We start from the raw sequence: 20,180 nt of genomic DNA, 5'->3' as shown, positions 1-20,180 counted from the left end.
TTGTTGGAGATTACCTTCTGATTTAGAATTTTGCGTTAAAAATGATGCATGTTAAGCACTCTGCCTCCCCTCTCAGGCCCTTTTTATTCCCTTGTATCCCCAGCCCTCAGCGGTGTATACCCTCACAGATACTGGTTTAATTTTACTTCGGTTTCTGTTATCATTACTATCAAATCATTGTCTTATTTGTAGAGGGTGCCTGGTCTTGATTATATTCCATATGTTATTTTAGTTCAATTTTGTTGCCAGTATTTTTTATTTGCCCAGTTTTCTCTCAGCTGCCTGACTTCTGCCTGGTCTTGTGGGTGGAACCAGAAATCCTTGCCTGCTCCTCCTGAGGCGCTGCCGTACCTGCTTTCTTCATATGGCTGATACATGCTGCACTACACATAAAGCAACAGTGGAGGCTGCAACCGAACGAGGGTGGTGAGGCGGGGTGGGCGGTTGGGGAAAGGAATGAAAAAAAGTAGAAATCACTTACCTGGGTACAGTCGCCTCTTCTCCTCGTCTCTTTTGACTCCCGGTCCGAAGCAGGAAGCGCACAGTTCCCCCCTAAGCCAATCACAACGCTGCTGTACCATGACAGCAGAGTCGTGATTGGTTTGAGCACCGTAGTTTGGCACTCAGACGGGGACCATGGGTCTGTGCATGTTTTCCACCCGGGCTGTACAAAACAGCTGGGGGGAGAACATGCAAAGTGCGCATGACTGTTTGGCTGTCCCAAGATGGCCAGCCAAACCATCATGCGCACTGAGAGAGTGACCACCAATACTTTCCCTGCTCTGCCCAGCCCTGCACCTAGCAATGAGCAAGTACGGAAAAAAAATGATAATAACATTGCAATTATCATTTTATTTTTCCTTTTTAAACTCCTCAGAGAGCAGTGGGGCTACGCTCCTCCACCTTAGTGGAGGAGCCGCCACTGTAAAGCAACTCTGTCTCTGCATGTCTGCTCCCACGACACGCATAGAAGCAGACGCTTGGCCCACTCACATGATTTACTCTTCCTTCCTGCACAGTGCTCTTCAGCTTCATCCTAATTGCCTATGCCGCTATGCTTTGGGTCACACTTAGGGAAACAGGCCTGCCTTCCATCACTGGTGCCGCACAAGTTTTAATCTCTGCTCTTCCCCAGCTAACGTTAGAAAGGCGTCAAACATCTGTAACACCGTTCTTAGCTTTTTTCTGAGTAATGTCATATCTCCGCCCAGACACAACCTCAACTTGTGGAACTTTATTAATAGCAATAAGTCAGACGCTCTTCTTCTAATGGAAACATTGCTGAATGAGTCATCATCATGCCCTGACATTTTCATGGCTACGCCTGAGCGCTATTCCGTAATGCACTGCGCCGACTTACTAAACCTGGAGGTGCTTCCACCATAATTTCACGCTCACATTATTGTTGTTCTATCAACTGTTCCTTTTCCAGAAAGCATTATGCTCGTCCTCAAGATAGCCAACATCTTTTTCCCTTTCTCGTGCCTGGAGTAACCAACCCGCTGGCCCTAAAACCAGTCTTAGCAGAGATTTAACTGAAACCTTCATGCCCCACATCCTGATTTAAATTGACACCTTGAATTCTGACACTAAATGACTCAATCAACCAATCCATATCTGCTTCGCCGGAGCTATGCACCACCATTTATTTTTCTGATAAATCAGTTGCCTCCATCTTCAAAAACTTTGACCCCTTCTTTAGATCTTGAGTCTAAGCTCTGCTCAGGCTCCTCAATCCCAGACTTTACACCAATTACGGCAGAGAAGGTTCAGAGTGTGGTTACCTCTATCAAGCCAGGTTCTCTTTTGATCCCTCCCTCCTTATAACTTTGTGCTCAATGGTTCTCCATGGAGACATCCACGGTCCCTTCCACCTGGAGTAGACCACTGCAGATCCACTTCTCAAAAAGATGATTTTTTTAACCTAATTTGCAAGCCAACTATCAGCCTATATCTCTTGCTCCTTTTCTCCTGAAATAATGTGTCTGCTTACAGCTCTCTGTATATTTGGAAGCCAACACTCTTCTTGGCCCCTCTCAGTAAGGGGTTCACAAACTACATAACCCAAAATGGTCAATGTGGTTGTTTCAGATAATCTATGGGCTATCCTATTAGATTTATGAGGTCCTTTGACATTGTCTCCCATTCAATCCTACTCAAGCGTATGTCTGATTCCGGGATATACCATTCAGCCCACAAATGGTTTACATCTTTTCTGCCCATAAAATATCAGTTTGTTTCTCTAACTCCTTTCTGCTCTGAATATGACTGTTTATCAAACGTGTTCTACAGGGCTCATCTCTTAGTCACACATTTTTTTAATTCTACTTCTCCCCTCCAGCTGATATTAGCCACCCTTTTGGGCTGACAATCCTCTCTTACTCAGATGACACTTAACTCATCACGTCAGTCCTCAATAATGAATCTGACATAAAAATGTAATGCCAAGACTGTATGAAAGCAGTTGCAAATTGGATGACTCACAACTGCCTCTAATTAAATGTGGAAAAAAGTTCTATCTTTTGGTACTAAATCTCTCTCCATGTTAACCAGCATGGTTCACTATTATTTAAAGGATGCACTGTCCCTGTTTGCTTCATGGCGCACCTTTAAACAGGTGGGCCCCGCACAAACAGGGATGTTGTGCCCTATGACAATGCACTCCTGCCTTGGCAGCTGCAAACTTGCGTTGCCCCAACGGCATCACATTAGTGAAATATGGAGAGGCTGTTTGTCTCAGCTGCTCTGTTTAATTCCCTGTGCAGGTGACACCTATCTTCACTTTAAAGAGGTGACAGAGATCCCCCCTCCTGCAGGTGGGTGCAGTGAGAGGCTGCATCCACCTCAAGGAGGATGTCTGGGGCGTGTATAGGACCCCCTGAGGCCCCTCCAGAGGGCTGCCCTCAAGCAGCACACTGATGGAGTGCTTCCTTCTTGTGGCGCGCTGTCAGTGTGCCTCCAAAGGGACTCTTTGCCTCTGCACCCACATCCGTAATAGGACAGGGGCACAGAGCCACTGTGATTTTCTTATTTGCGTGGGGCCATGCCCCCATGCAAATGAGGGAACACCCTGCCAAGACAGCGCTGACGCCAGTGGTTAATTTGTAAAAGAATGAGTGTGGGTACTCAAAGATCCACTCAGAAGTGTGGCCACGCTATTAAAAATCAGTACGCTGAATACCAAGGCTGTCTAGTATTGAATCGAGATGATGTCTTTTTAATCCCCTTCCAGACACTCCCTTTACCTCTCTCTTGCAGGCTCCCCCTTCCTCCATTTATGAGGGATTTTCCATCTTTCTCTTCGTCCTTTTTTCCTTGTTTTTGTTTTCCCCTCTCTTCCTCTGGGCAATGTCTTATGCATCAAAATAAGTACCAGGCCCCAATGATGAGTGCCTGTGTCCCCCACCAGCAACCACTGGCTCAAATTAAACACTGGCTGACACTACATGTGCACCAGTAATATCAGTACTACAGAAGGAGCTGCACTACTGCCTGTGGCCCCTTCTGTAGCCCCTGGGTTGCACAAAGCAGGCACACATGCCTGTTGCTCCCCTTGGGGCACTCGGCATAATATGGTACCCTGGGGTGGGCACACAGACAAACTCGTTCAGCTCCCTTCTTCCTCATCACCTGCCAGGAATTGGGGATCTCGTTCAATAGTAAATATTCATTCTCCACTCAGATCTCCAAAGTATCTGCTACATATTTTATGTTGCTTAGATACTTAAGGAAAGCTTCCCTCTCTTGCCCATTCCTTCCCAGAAAATAGTTGTGCAGGCACTCTTACATCTACTGCAGCAAGTTGATATTTCTCAGTCTTCCCATATTTTAAGGCTCTTTGCTTGTCAGTTTTTTAATGCCCGCCTGGAATCTCTGCTCTTCTCGTGGCTTGCTGGCCATTATTCCACGCGGCAAAAGGGCGGACACGGAGACCGCATTTTCAGCTCTCTGATAGGCTTTGGAAAAAACGTCCACGATCTGTAGGACTCTTGAGGTTTTCAGAAAGAAACTGGAAACCGAGGGGCATATTATAAAAAAACGGCATTAAAATTATCGCCGCTTCAGCGGCAGAAAACTGCCGCAAAAGCGGCGATAATGGTCTTGATAATATGTCCTTGAGAATTCCAATAGAAGCCCATGTTCTGGTGTCAACATGGGCTTCTATGGGAATTCTCACCGGCATATTATCAAGCCCATTATCGCCGCTTTGGCGGCAGTATTCTGCCGCTAAAGCGGCGATAATTTTAACGCCGTGCTTGATAATATGCCCCCGGGTTATTTACTCAGTAACCTTTTTTCGCATCCTCCGCAATGAAGGCCCCCGGGGGAAGAGGCAGCCGTGTAGATGATACAAGACATAGGCAGGGATAGGTTAAGTTTGGGGGGAAGGGGCCAGTAAAAGGAAGGTGTAAAGGAGACAGGAGAGGCGAGTCCAGCCACTTCCTGACTCCTGAGCACCACAGGAGGGTGATTATTAGCGAACACCACCCACCCACCTTACACAAGTTAGAGAGTGGTGTGAGGATCACTCTAGACATCGTTCGCCAGGATAGGACAGGTTGCAGGATGTAGGCAGTATTTTGGTGGGGTGGAGAGTCGCATGCGGGTGTATCCACCCCTCGGGTGATGAAGGGAGCACAGGTGAAGGAAGATGGTATGCAGTATTCTTCTATTAGGTCAAATAGTTTCCATTGGAGGGTGTTTGGGAGGGGAAGTGAAGGAGAGATTGGGTAATGGAAGGAGGTCAGTGAGTGAAAGGGGAAAGAATGATGCAAGTTATGGGGCCTTCAGGTGAAAGTTTGGTGTGATGTGAGAATGATTCGGTGAGGAAGGGAATGTCATACTAAAGATGGTTTTGACGTTATGTTGTATTAAGGCTGATTAACTATTTTGCAACCCTGTCCTTTTATGCTAAATGGTGATATGGCGTGTGATTATTGCACGATACGGTTCTAGGGGTTTTAGCACTTGGATGCCCTATTGTTGGTAATAACACACTCCATAAAACTTACATATCATCAAACTGGTAAACCACACAAATAATTTGTGGAAAAAAAAATCCAGACTAACACATGCATCAATAACATTTCTTCCAATCTGTAAAGTTAGAACTAAATAAAATGAAAGATATTTTCTATTACCTCAATTACTAACACATTTCTTTCCATGTTTTATGGCATTTCAAAATCAGTTTTTGACATGGTGTTTGTCATGGGTAGCACCTGTCTGTGTGAAGAAACGAGACTTTGCTTCCATCAATTTCAAGATTTTTTTAATTTGATAGCATACAAAGACTTGTGAAAATACATTAAGCAAAAGTATTCATGGTCTGTGTGTATTAATACAGTTTCGAATTTTGGGTAGCATGTGAGAAATTATAATTTCACTCCCAAAGTTTTGAGAAGGTGACAATCTTTGCAACTTCGTTTGCCAGTTAAGTTTCCCATGAAAAAGTGGTTTTACAGAGGAATTTTTCCAACAGAACCCTTTTTTGCAGGAGAATTGTCATGCCAGAATGGAGGTGCTGCAGTTTTTAATTTGGCTGGATTTTTCAACATCTAATTTTGCCTTTTGTTTTAGTTTGCTTACTTTGTGAATGCTATGAAGTATTAAAACATCACGAAGTTGCAAAAACAACTTTGCCAAATTCACAATCCCCAATATTATCACTGTACTCTTTTTCTTTCAGACATTTTGCTAAACATAAATAGAAGCAGAAAGAGGGAAAAAAACACGTTTAATCATAGAATCATGGAATCTGAATAACCAAGAAGCCACATCTACCTAGACATAAGGAAATATGTCTGTCATATTAGACCTACCCACAGCAACATAAGTGTCTATAAAACGTTATATAGAAGAATACATAGAAGCAGACAGATACAACAGGGGCCATGATGTAAAAAGAAATGCAATCTGCAAATAAAATACGAGGTAATTCATTGAACACCGACCACATGTATTATCAAAAGGTTAACGTTTGCATATCAAAGCTTCCCTCGTAACATGTGCCACACATTTCCTTTTCATTTATATGCCTATGCTTTGTTATTGAAAACAAGAAAATGATGATACTGTCAGTCCAGGCACCGAATTGTAGTGGTTATCACATGAAGAAGAATTATGAATGTGCAATACAGGATGGTATCTCTTCACAAGAGTCCATTTTGCAAATGCAAGAACCTGAGCTCAGAGGTCCCATACAAAGCTCCCATTCGACTCAGATTGGCTATCCTTGCTAAATCTCTTCTCCTTTCTGTAATACACACTTCATTAGAGTGAAAGAAGTTCACCTTATGTTCGGCATCATATCTTAAATTGTAATATCACCCTCAGAGGTCTTTTGTCTGAAGATGTCCGATTGCAAGTTTAGGGTGACCCCAGGAATGCTAATGCAAATGCAATTTCTGTAGACCAAGTCCTGTATGTTTTCTGTACTATATCTGTATTATTCAGGAGGAATAACCTATAGGACCATACATTAAAATGCAGATTGTGTCATATAAATGCAACTTTATATGACACAATCAAAAAAGAGCTTTTTCATATTTAGCTCCGAGCTACTGGAATAAGCTTCCTATAGCTGTCCGGAAAATCCCTTCACTAACCACCTTTAGGAAACATCTAAAAGCCTTCTTGTTCCAAATTTAACTCCTCTCGGAGCTAGCTTCTTCCCTCCCCTCAGTTTAGTTCTCCCAGTCAGCGCCTAGATGCCCCAGGGTGAGTTGTGCGCTTTATAAGAAACCTTTAACATAACATAACATAACTTAATTTCAGCAAAGCGAAGCGATGCCTCAGAACAAGGTATCTATCAATAACTTGAGTCCTAGTTCATTGATAAACTAGTTAAGGAAATACTAATGTTTTTAGATCTGCCAAAAGATGTTAGAGTCAGGGATTTGTGAGGATAGAGATGGACTGGCCTATAGGAAAGCTGTGAGAACTCCCAACAAACTGGTGCATTCATGGGGCAGTAGGCTTGCCTCACATGCCAGAAGTTCACACATTTTCAGTGCTCCGTGTAGAATAGAATTTTGTATACAAGAGCATAAACGACAAATTATCATGTTTGTTAATTTGGAACTATAACAACTACTTTTCTGCTGCTTCACCCAGCATTTTGGAATCACTAGGGCCGTATTATGCATAGGTCCCCGGGGGCATAACGAGCATGTGCCCCTGCTTTGCGCACCACCCCCGAGCAATATGGTATTACAGAAGGGGCCACAGGTGCTTGTGTGGCCCCTTCCGTGATACTGGTATGCTGGAGCACATGTAGCGCCAGAGCTGTCTAGAGAAGGGGTTTCCACATTTGCATGGGGGCAAAGCCCCATGAAAATGAGGGATTCATTTTGCTTCTGTCCCGGCATCCTATTATAGGTGCAGGCATGCAGACAAAAAGGCCTTCGAGAGGTGCACCGCCAGTGCGCCACAGATAGGTGGCACACACTTGGCACACTTCCTAAGGGCAGATTTACAGTGGTGGGAAAGTGAGTCCCATGGATCCCCCCCCAATATCCCACTTCAGGCAGTTACAGTCACTCATCGTGTTGTCTCTTTAAAGTGCGGGTGGCTGCCGCCTGCACTGTGGAAGCCAGGAGTACATTTACGAAAATGTCTTGCAATGCAAAGCAGCAACCAAAATTGATGCGTTGCGTAAGCGGGAGAAAGCAGGAAGCACCACATCTGCAGTGGTATGGCAGTGTCCTGCTCTCTCCCGAGCACTGGCACACAATCAGGCTGCCAGCGCAACGCAAAGGCCTTTGCACTTTAGTGCAAGAATGTCTGTGTCAAGTCTAGCATAGGTTTTGCACTGGAAGGGCACCCTTGCAGTACAAAATACTAGGCTTAGACTAACTTGTACGCTTTTCCTACATTGTATGTGTGCTGTACAGTGTAGTACACATGCAAGTCAGAAACAATTGCAGAAATACAAGCATTTCTCCTCGATAATGCAAATGTCAAAACTGCATTCTTTTTTTGTATGCTTTTTTTAATAGACAGAGTTTTGCATCAAACACCATGGGGCATATTATCAAGGGTGTAATCGCCGCTTTTTCGGCACATAGCGCCGAAAAAGCGGCGATTTTTTTATCACTCTATCAACAAGGACACTCTAACAAGCTTTAGCGCGTGTTTCCTTGCTACTTTGCATGTCAGCGATCAATATCGCTAATGACATGCAAAGTAGGTGTTCCCGTCCATAACTCCATGTCAATTCACACTGACACGGCTTTGCGCTATTTACAACCCTGCAGCAGACCCGCGAAGCGATAAAAAAATCCACGCTAACCACATTTATCGCTGGAATTTAACGTCTGCTTTTTATTTGACTTAGCTATACTAATAATGGGAGGTGGATTGTCTGTTTAGGTCCACACTCCCCTATCAACAAGCAGGCTCATAGCGCTGTGAAATCTTCACTGGATTTCACACGCTATTTCTCATTTTCATCCTCTATCACTGGAATTACATCGCCTGTTAGCAAAGCGTTGATAGTACGCCGCTAACACAGCGATGTAATCCGGCGATAGACGGCGATATACAGAAACGCGCTAAGTGCGCTTAGCGATGTTTACCACTATTCTTTGATAATATGCCCTCATGAGTGGTTGCATGGAAACTAAGCCTGGGCGTAGTGGGCGTAGTGGGGCTACGTGGAGCAGCGCGTAGTGTGCTCAAATCTACGCACACTCATGCGCTTCGCGTTGCCCCACTACGCGCCACCCGCCTCCCGCCCACCCTCCTTTTAAAATAATATCATGCATGATAAAATAATTAAATGTAAAGACTTACCTGCAGCGCGGCGTCTCCGGGGCTCCCTCTTCCTCGTTTCCAACTTCTTTTGACAAATGCGCATGCGCGGACGCCCGCGCATGCGCATTTGTCACAAGAAATGCGCATGCGCGGGCGTCCGCACATGCGCATTTGTCACAAGAAGTTGGAAACGAGGAAGAGGGAGCCCCGGAGACGCCGCGCTGCAGGTAAGTCTTTACATTTAATTATTTTATCATGCATGATATTATTTTAAAAGGAGGGCGGGCGGGAGGTGGGTGGCGGGTGGCAGGCAGCTACGCTTCGCCCTGGCGTGTGCGTAGCGCTGCCTGCTTCGCCTACTTCAAAAACTGCGAAGCAGGCAGCGCTACGTACACTACGTGGGCGAAGCGTAGAATAACGCCCAGGGTTAGTGGAAACACCCATGTACCGCCCACTCATGGAGCACCTGCTTGAAGCATAGAAATGGAGAGCAGTGCATTCTAATTTCAAATTAACATTTTGTGTCACGTTTGTGATGCAAACCCAGCACAAAAATGTAAGTAAATATACCCACAAAATGAGACATAAGCAGCCGCTCTGTCCTTTACTGAATGCGCTCCCCCCAGATAGCCGCAAGAAAGAGGCGCACTGTCTTAGTCTGAGCCAGGGCAGGGCTCCTTTAAAAGGTGCCTGGACAGTGCATCTCTTCTGCAATCCTCAGGTCTCCTGTGATGAAATGGACTCTGCACCAGCCCAGCTGACTCTTCCGAGGAACCAGCTAGTCTGGAAATCTTCCAAATTCTGTAAAGGCCGATCCACCTCGGGGTGAGGAAGTCTGTCAGAGCAAACACTAATACAGGAAGGAAAACCATTGTTAAACCAGGCGCTGTGTCACCAGGCAAGTGAGGCCGATGAGAGCTGCAGGATGAAATCTCTTCAAACCGAGGAAGCTGCCAGATTGTTCCCGTCAGTGTGAGTGCGACCCTTGCAAGGCACTCACTCTTGTGCCAAGACAGGACGACATCAATCCACAACAACATACAACGTCCGCGGCGGTTCTAAAACGCACCCTTGGGATCCTGGTGACCTCTACAGCCACTCTGACCTTGCACTCAGAAGATTCCCAGGAAGAAAATGCCATTGTGCGACGTGTGACCTTTGTCATTTGTGTACCTCCGGGTCACGCATGGCTTGGCTCTGGGCTGCGCTTCCCCTCCTCTTCCTCCACAGAAAGCGTCACGTTGGCCGAACGTGGGGGGTCCGACTCTTGCAGGGGGTAGTGCGGGTTATGGAGGGTCTCACAACTCATGCTTCTACGAAGGTTGGCGCTTTGGCTTCGGGGCGCCTCTGAAACTGAGCCCACAATGACGGTGTCCGCTTTCATAATGTATATCGCCTCTGCCAAGGTACAGCCATGTAAAAAGAAAGAAGTGTTGTTTATTAGTCATCTTTAAATTATAAATGTTCAATTTTTACAGGGTGAAAACTGTAAGATATAGAAGCCATTCTAGCCTGTGCTATGTAACGTCTGCATCATTTACTCCCACTTTGTGTGATGGTAAAGAAGTTGAAACACCAAGGTAAGTTACACTCACAACAGTTGTGTATTTAGGCCATGAATCTACCATGTGTGTCTCTTTGAGGTTTTGTGGTAATACCACATGCGGTATCATCCCATGCTATAGAGCCTCCTGTTGGTTTTCCACATGCTCTAGATATGCAGTCTAAAGGCCCCTAGAATTCCTAAAACAAGGGGTAACACCCCCTAAGATTACCTCCACCGATACAGCAGCTGGCAATCACTTGCCACCCTCAAACAAACCATGTTAAAGGGCACGCACAGCATACATTAGCATGCTGACAGCAAATGGGCACAGCTACCGCTTCCCATGATCTGCAGTGAATAAGTGTCAGCTGGCATCTTTATTTGCTTGGTTTATGATTGTGCTCCACACGTCCAGTATCCCAGGAGGAGGTCATGTGTGTACATTATTTGTCGCGGGGCTGTAACATTTTACGACTGGTATCATACATTATTCTTGACATGGTCACTACTGGCGGTCACTAGGTATGATGCACGTGGATTTATCAACCGCGGTATTAACATCTGTAAGCTCCGAAGACGAAGTTGGCCAGTGTATGGGGCAGAGAGGGCTGAGCTGGTAAAGCATTTACCGCAGCACTTTTTGGCATACTTAGCTCTGGTGGGGCAAATTGCAGAAAATAATGTTTCTGTCGGTAATTCCGCCAGTTTGCCCTGGTAGCGGAAACATACCGGAGGCAGAATAATGGGGCGCTGGGCACTATTACCAGGATATCCCCAGGTATTACCGCTGCATCCTACGGTAATACCTGGCATGTCTTCCTAATAGCCTAGAGCACCACTACCGCCAGGAACATACCAGGGGCCATTGTACCACGCCTCAAGGAATCCTCCACCATGGCACAGGCTGTAAAGTGTCTAAGCAGTGTTATTTTCACACAGCCTCGTTGAGGAAACAGTGTGTATACCTTGGGCTACTTACCTAAGCATAAGCCCTCTTTCCCAAAATGAGATCCTGTCTCTGAAAGCCGCCTTATGCATGATAACTATATGGACTTGGTGGAAAACTTGGGTAGAAACATAATTCGAAAAGAGGAAAGTGACCTGCTCAAGACATTGCATTTGGTGAGATGGCTCAGAGGCATAAGTGGTGACCAGGAACCTTTCACGTCATAGGCTTGTATGAAGGAAGGGCTAACCCAGACAGTATCATTCTGAGGTGGATACCAAGCATAGTGTTGGTAACGTTACTTATTGTATAAGCGCCTAGAAGACAGTTGAGGTTATGCAACGTCGGACATAAAGACCTATTCTTATAAAACAGTATCAGCTTTTAGGAGCAGTGCCTAAAACGCAAAGCCATGCCTGAGGAAACCCTGGAAGCTGGTATCAAATAGTCTCATAGTCAGGGCCACTGGAATTATGTGATTGTTTGGCCGCTACACTTTTTCGCATAACCGTAGAATTGCGCATTTACCACATAATCCATCATTTGCTGCATAATCTGCAGATTTTAAGAAAAAAATGATTTCCGGCTCAAACGGTTCAAAAGATACTAAAAACGCAGTGCCATGTGATGCCGTGCAGTGGAAGGCCCTTTGCAGAGATTGACTGGTCACTGTTCTGTTGCTTATTTCTATATTTCGGTACTAATGTGGTGCAACTAATACCCATACGGTGTTTACAAGTGTAAAAATGACAAAAAAAGTAGCAATACAATCACCAAATGTGCCGGATTATGCCACATAATTTGCCTTTCTTGCTACATAATTTACTCGGCCCTACTGCATAATTTGGTCGTTCCCTGCCGCATAATTCCAGTTGCCCTGCTCATAGTCCAAGCAGCCAACCAGTAAATTGGATCTAAAACTTCAATCGTAGTTCAAATTATGTTATTTCCTTGCTGGTAATCAAGTTAAACAATAATCATTTCTCTGGGCAAGTTTGAGTAACCTCATTCTCTGCATGTTTCTGTTAGTCTAGCATAACGTCATCACGTGAAAGAACCGCCTCTTTAGGACACTTTGAAGACTGCAAGCTTTCAGCTGAACGCAAGAACACATTCAGAAAGCCATGAACTGAGGGGGCAGTGCAGTGAGACTTTCAGAACACTCCTGGGTTGCCAACATTCATGCTCTTAAACGTGATGACAGAAAATTCCCCAACAGCCCTCAGTCAAGCCTTCCAGTAACTGCTGCAACACACAGAGGCCTTAATTATTTTCCATCACATCCTGACAGTCAGAATTTTCACAGCTCATTGTGAGTCATGGGCCTTCTCACATTGTGCTGGTTCGGTGCCCACCTCCACTGGCTCATAGCTTGTTTTTTTAGGTCTTGCCTGGCGTTAGCAGCGCGCATGCGTTGCTCTCACCATGCAGGGCTTCTTGGAATCGATACGGTTCCAGAAGTCGTGTCGCTGCTCCGCCTGCTATTTTGATTTGTGCATGTCGTTTTGCGTCATGGATTATGCAAAACACAGTGTAATGATTGCACCGGAGGCAATCATTACACTGAGGGTTGCCACCCTATCCACTTTTGGCCCCGGCCACCAGGATTGGATCGTTTACTTGCGGAGGGACACGGCCTCCTTCAATTACTCAGTAACAGCACTATATTTGTAATGACTATATGTGTTCGTGTTTTCACTGCCAGCATGGCTGGACAACTCGGCCGGCTTTTGTGCAACAAAGGCGCTTGCAGAGCGAATTCCATGCTTTGTTTTAATGTTTAATTTAACACAGACACTGGATGGCTTCCTTCCAATTTGCACAATCCCACCTTTTCACATATGTTACTTAACGTGGATAGCGTGCAATTCCGTGAAACCATCCACTGAAATAGAGGTTTCGGTATCTCTGCCACCTCACGGCCAGCGTGTGCTCTCTGCTCTGCCTCTGCACTGGTTGTTTCAACTTCCACTATATCAGGCCTAGCAGAAGCGAAATGTGTGACCCGATGTGCTCTGTACAGTAAAATCCAGTGAGCAGCGAAGAACTGCTGGCAGTAGAAGCGATGTGCTCTGTATGATTTATTCTCAAAATGAAAATTTAAAAAACCTAAAAACACGTGTTTATTCAAAACTAAATTTTACCGCATAAGATAGCAGAGAACGCAACATTATGTATATATGCCCCCTGTGTATACGAAAGGAAACCATTCAAGCATTGTAGCGGACTTCAATGACGGTACGCTGTGCCCCTCCTCTTTGTGGCCTGTCGACTTGTGCCCTCTGTTTAACTGCAGCTTTACGTCACCCTGCATCTGAGTGGTCGAACAAATAAAGACTAACACATTCACTGCAGTGGATCAGGTGTCCGTTACTCCAGTAGGTTTGCGCTTGTTTATTTAGTTTTCTTGTTTACAAATTAAGCATTGGCTGGTTAGGAGGACATGTGTGACTCACTGATGCTGATTGTGAACATGTGCGAACACTATTTTAAGTGACTGTGCACATTAAAACGAAGATGCACGTCACGTGCCACGTACAAAACCGAAGCTACTGTAGGACTTGCAGCATTTTCTAGTTTTCTAATTATAGCATAAAGTAGTGTTGCTGCCACAGACCCCCATTGGAAACTAAAACACATTTTCTTTTCATGTAAGCATCTGTTTATATGACGTTCGGTTAAACCATATAAAATGTAAATGCAAAACTGAACACGATTTTAACATGGTGTCTTTATTGTCCCTCTTAGAACACAAAAAAACTCTCTCTTTAAGACAGCTAGACTCACGTTCTTGCCAGCATTAAACTTGTTAAACTTAGGAGGTTTTTCAATTTCATTTTCTTGGTAACAAATGCCACGTTGTCCTGTCTCATAGCTGAATCGCAGCAAACCTTGAATATATATGAGTTCCTGTGGAGGACTTACATAGACCACTCCCCTTGGATCGCTTGTTGTATTTTAGCTCTTTCCGCGTGTGTGAGCCACAAACGGCCGAGTGAGGCAGGCGGGACAGACGCTGTGAGTGCCCCTGCTCCGGGGGCTCTCAGATGTCTATTGAGTTCAAGTTTAACCGGATTTGGTGGGTCAGTGCATCCCCATTGACGGAGGTGCAGGGCTTGGGGTGCTTTCAGAGTGTATGTACTCGGGGGTAGCTGTTCCTCAAAAATGTAAGAAAAGAGACCAGTGATGGGTAACAAGGACTCACATGAGGTTGGGTCAGTGTGAGTGGAAGGGGAATTTCTCCTTTAGAAATTAGTGCCCTCACACACCCTTTCGAGTGTCATGCTTCATCATCGGGCGTTGCTCCTCGTGGGGGTGGCGCTGCAGTCCCTCACGGGCCCCGCGAGAGGGCTCTTTAGCGGAGATCTTTTGAGGAGTCGCCGCAGTTGTGCATGGGGGTGTGTGGGCCTCTAAAAGGGAGGTGAGTGAGTGTGTTAAAATTACTATACGGAACCCAGAACCAAGGTTTTTATTCACGGGTCCAAATAGTAAGTTAAAATAGAGTGGATCCTGGAGATCCTCTTTGGAAAAAAATCTAGAGGGCAGATGTGTAGCTAACCGCTGCTCTCAGGATGGGTGCTGTGGTTTAAAGTCCAACTAAAACGGGGTCAACATGTTTCGCGCTCGCTAGTGGTCCCAAAGGGATCCTGTGGCGCTTCGTCAAGACCGGTGTGGAAGGTGAAAATGAAAATAAAATTAGAATTAGAACAGGTTCCAGGAAAGAGAAGGCCTGTGAACCTGTGATACCTTATTGTTTAAGGAATAATGCGTCCAAGCGCAGATAGGCACTCTTTTTGTAGAAACCTATGCCCAACCTGATGAGATAAAAAATATAAAAGGAGAAAAAGAAAGAGAAAACAAACACACACAAAAGTTGTATTAGCTTGTTGGTCAAATATAATTGACATTTTGTGTTTAAATTATTCATAAACATGGAGTTGTGCTGTGCTCATGTTGCATGCACACTGACAGTCTGTACAATTAATTCGACCTCATCGAGAGCTGTAGTAACCCCTGTGCAGCTGGCCGTTGTGCATGGGGGTGTTATCTATAGGTGCTATCAGTGCTGGAGAGCCCTGTAACTGTACCATGCATATTGCCAACTTTAGAAATGATACCATCTAGATGAAGCCCAGGGGATGAGGTTAGATAGATGACCTACATAGTCTCATTCTGTTCGCGATAGTATTAGCAAAGCGAAATGTAGTATGAGATTGTTGTGCTGAACACGATCAAAAGTTTTATGGGTGTAGTGTTTCGTCAATATTGTTAACAGTATGTGAGTAGGTTGTGCGCATATACGTAAAAACAGGTCCGTGAATCGCCCGTGATAGCAGAGACACGGGCGTGATGTAAATAGTCATGCATACAAACACACACACGTCTTGACATGCCTACCCCTCTAATCCGGAGAATGGGCTCCGTCGGCACCGTCTAGGTTGCAGGCTGCGTAACTAGATGAAAACAAGTACGTTGTGAGCGAGTGGTGCGAGCCGACGAGAGTCGGACCAGTTAACATACTGCCTTTCTCAATAAACATCAATGTTGGTACAGTTTGTATATGTGCTCGCCTGTCAAGGGTTTAGAGACCTACCCCACCGACGTTGTGTGCCGGGAACGGGGAGGGGTGGAGAGAGTGGTCCATATATACCCATTCAAATTGACACCGGCCGTGTAGTCTGGCCGGGACTGTGCGTCAGGTGACTGCGCAGTGACGAGGCGGAGCGTCGGGTCAATGTGCAATGACGCATGATGTGAAGGGGCGTTAGGAAGTATAGCAAAGAATAATACTAGTAGAAAGTGTGGAAATGAGCGGCCATCTTAGCCTGGAGTGCGGGCAATGACATCGGTAGTGTCATCGCAGGGAATTGGGCCAATAGTCTTATCACATATGGGCAGTAGTGGGGGAGAGAGTGGGCGGTCCCACGAAATGGCAGCTAGGTGTGTGGTAAAAGATAAAGAGCGGTATGAAGAAAGCTTGGGTGGTACGGGTAGGGTGCTACGTGTTCTCAGAGCTCCTGCTGAGGTAAATGAGGGGAGTTGGAGTCCCACCAGATGGAAAGTAGGGGGAGTATGTTAATATAGGGGAAGGGGGTCCCCTCTCAGGGTACTAGTCCACATAGTGGTATGTGATGTATAATGAGATAGGACAACGTTCCTAAGATACATCAGTATGTAATATCAGAAGATAAGTTTAACCTGTGGGATCTCGTTATTGAGTCCCGCGGTGTCACCTTTCATTCTGTAGACCCAACATTGTTCCTGCCTAAACAGGGTTCTTTTGGTCCACTTAGGGTTCGAATCAATGATTGTCCACCTAATGCTGTTTGCAGGGTGTCTTTGCTCCAAAAAATGGTTGAGTAGTTTGGTGTTAGTTCTACCCCGTCTAATCGCACTTTTATGTTCACCGATTCTTATCTTCACTTGTCTGGTTATCATGCCAATATATCTTTTGTTACAAGGGCAAAGAATGGTGTAGACACAGTTGTTGGTATTACAATTAGTGTGTCTAGTCTGGCGCCATGGTGTGGTTAAGCCCAAGTCAATTTGTTTGGAGATGGTGGTTTCAGCACATGCGGAGCGGGAACCGCAGTGGAATGCAGCACACATGGAAGGGGGAAAAATTAGGAGAAATAAACATATTTCTCCTCGTTACATCTCACCTCGGGAGGTGTACGGATGTGACGCTTCCCCAGGTTTACATCACTTTTATAAATCTGTGGCAGCATCAAATTCCATGTGTGTTGTATGGGAAAACCCACTTCAACACCAATGGAGCGCCTCCCGGGCAAGGTGACGTAGGGATCTGTGCTGCATGAGTCGCCTTGTTCATGATTTACGAGGCCAATCACAGCCATGCAGGATGGCTTTGCGTGGCTTCATAGATCTTTATGAGAGCCCTTTGTCATGCATGTACCACTTTACGTGGTGCAAAAGTGATGCATGACTCCTAAATAAGCCCCAGTGCTCCTGAGAGGCCAGATGCAACGAAAAACAAGTTCACACACAATGCCCCCGAGAGGCCAACTGCAACATAGCAGAGGTTCAACTTCACACACCATCCCGAGAGAGTCCAGATGCAACTTAGCAGAGGGTCACATAAAAAACGGAAGGGCAGTGGCAACTTAGTAGAGGGTTACAGACCATGATTCCGTGGCCAGATGCAAGCAACTAGATACTCACAGACTTTTCCCCTGAGACCCCAGGTGCAACCTAGCAGAGGTTCACAGACAATGCCCTCGACAGGCCAGGTGCTGCTTAGGAGATGTTCACAGACCATGTGTCCGAGAGGCCAGGTGCAAATAAGTAGAGGTTTACAGACCATGGGCCCTAGACACCTTATGGAACTTTTCAGATCTTCGCAGGCCATGACAGGAGAGCCCAGGTGGAGCTGAGCAGAAGTGTACACTATGCCCCTGAAAGGCCATATACAACTTAGCAGAGTATCACCCACCATGTCGCCTAGAGGCCAGATGCAGAATAGCAGAGACCATATCACAAGAGGCCAGGTGCAATGATCAGAAGTTCACAGACCATTCCCCCAAGGGGCTAGAAGCATCTTTGCAGATGCTCACAGACCATGCCCCGAGAGGCACGGCTGAACTTAGCAGACGTTCACAGACCATACCCCTAAGAGGCCAGGTGCAACTGAGCAGAGGTTCAAAAACAATGCCCCTGAGAGGCCAAGTGCAACTTAGCAGAGGTTCACAGACAATGCCCCCAAGAGGCCAAGTGCACAGTAGGAAAGGTTCACAAAGCAGGTCCAGATGGTGGTAGCACACAAAGAAATGTCCTTCCTCCCATGTGCCATGCCTGCCCCCACAGGTGGGTGAGAGAGCACACACCCCAAAATGGGCAGTAAGTGCTGTTTGTAGTAAAAGTAAATCTGGAGGTTGAGTTCGTTGTCGAGTGGGCTGCATAAATGGCAAAGCAGGTGCAGGTGGACCTGGTTGGTTCTTGTTGGCCATCACATTATGTTTTCAAGGCTATCACATCTAACTCTAGCTGCATTTACATTTTTTCCATGATGTTATATTTAATTCTTTGTTTTAACTGCTGCTGTAATATTGTAAAGCAAATGGATAGTGCCATAGCTGGCCACAATATTACATTTAAATACTGCATGACTAATGCTAGGTTTAAAATAGCTACACAGTCACTTTTTCAGATTAAATGAGGTACTTTGTGTAAATATTTGAATCATTTCTCAAACCCCGCAAACTGCCTGGCTTTAAGTCTTCAGGAAATGAATGTTTAGTTTGCAAACACCCAGGCAGTCAGTGGAAATACTCAATGTGTCCTAAAGTGCCAGACAAGTGTATGGCTGTCAGAGTTTTTTTGGGCTACCCAGTTGGCTTTGCTGATTTGCTGTTTTAGGCCAACATTATATGCAGTGGGTCAAATAGCTGGAAAAATTAACTTCCTCAATAAACAGGGATTGTCTACTTAGAATTTTTCTCTGTTCACCCTGCCCAAGAGCGCCCTTTGGCTCATAGTTTCTAGTTGTTCACATCTTTTTCAATTGGCCATTGCACTCACTGTTTGGGTCTTGCATACTGGCTTCACTAATGGACCCCTACTGTGAAATTGTAAGTACATCCAAGAATTTTTGTTCCAATGTGGTGTCTTGTATTCCAGGAAACTAAAGGTTAGAGTTAGTGTCACCATAGGAATTTCCAATCCTATATCTAGGGATCTATCAGTCACAATTCTGCGTCTCTTTCACTGGAGGGTCTCTTCTGCCCAGTGGCTCCTCTTGGGAATTTTTTGGGGCTTTCGCGGCAGGCTATCAGGATGTTTCCAATGAGTCACCCTATGCTGCTACCTGTTACCTCCTCTGACCACAACCTGAAACATCAACATTAGCCTGGAATATGAGTTAAACAACTGTGTTTCTGTCAGTATTTGAAAACTGGACCCTGCTTCCGTTGTGGAGATTGGTTTGAATCAGCATCCAGGGACCCTTACCTCCTCCATCAGGATGATAGATGGAGGAGACGTCATCTGCGACTGTGATTATACATTCAACCTTACAACAGAAATCATAGATGTTCCTGTGCTCTTTTACATGCTTTCCTGGCATGATCTGAAACAAGACACATCCCATGTTCTACTCTGCAGTTCACTTCTGTCACTTCGTTTCATTTACGTACTTTAGTTGCTCTCACCTGCTCTGTGCTGTACCTAACCTGCACAGGCTCTGAGTTGTACTCAGACCCATCCTGCATGCATGTGAGCTAGATCCGCGTAATAAAGAGTGGCTTCTTCATTCACCAGTTGTTCTATCAATAGCCTTCACTGGGAGTTCTTGTTGTGGCTCCCCCTGTGGATTCACCTGTGTTTTGAGCCTCTCCATGACTGACTACGCTGGTTCATTCTATCACGTTTGTAGGGTCTCACTTTGTTTACTTTGTCTGCCTTTCATGGTTTTACCAGTGAGCTCCTTGGCCACACAACAGTGGTATAACGCAAAATGATGCCCCCCCCCCCCCTGCAGAATGTAACGAGGCACCTTGGAGTCTCCCATATCTCACAGACATTCATTAGCCTTGGGCTGGATGTGGGCCCCTTGAATGTTTGGGGTCCACTGAAAGGCTGCCCACGCTCGCACTGCAGGGGCCTCAGGGGCCTGTGTTATGCCTCTGCCTCATAGTCTCCATTTATTTCTGCTTGTTTCTATGTGCGTCACTCCAGCCTTCCCATCTTGGTCATGCTGGCTTTAAGCATCCGCGTGTTGCTGTGCTGAGCTTCTAAGCACGAATCGTGCAATCTTCCACGTATTCTAAGTGTGGGGGTACGAGTGTGGGTGGAAGAGGTCAAGAAAGTCAGCAGGGTCAAATACAGTTTCTTTCTGGAGCTGGGCAGTGCATGTTCATGCCCTCATTGGGAATGTGCCAACATTTGGAGCAGGGATACAGGGAAACCAAAATC

At 45.7% G+C, this 20,180-nt stretch overlaps 1 protein-coding gene across 2 annotated transcripts in view; it reads right to left on the bottom strand.

The window, feature by feature from the left end:
* Positions 1–9,251: 9,251 nt before the first annotated feature.
* Positions 9,252–20,180, bottom strand: part of TNFRSF8 (TNF receptor superfamily member 8) — a 199,830-nt gene continuing 188,901 nt past the window's right edge. For both annotated transcript variants that reach the window (XM_085615434.1, XM_085615436.1), the window contains exon 10: positions 9,252–10,155. In XM_085615434.1, the coding sequence (XP_085471560.1) occupies positions 9,938–10,155 (218 nt within the window). In that variant the 3' untranslated portion in view covers positions 9,252–9,937. The remainder of the gene's footprint in view (positions 10,156–20,180) is intronic.

Source organism: Triturus cristatus, chromosome 1_2, assembly GCF_964204655.1.
Source record: "Triturus cristatus chromosome 1_2, aTriCri1.1, whole genome shotgun sequence".
NCBI lineage: Eukaryota > Metazoa > Chordata > Amphibia > Caudata > Salamandridae > Triturus > Triturus cristatus.
Note: the sequence above shows the minus strand (reverse complement) of the source record. Positions and strands in the feature narration are given on the sequence as shown.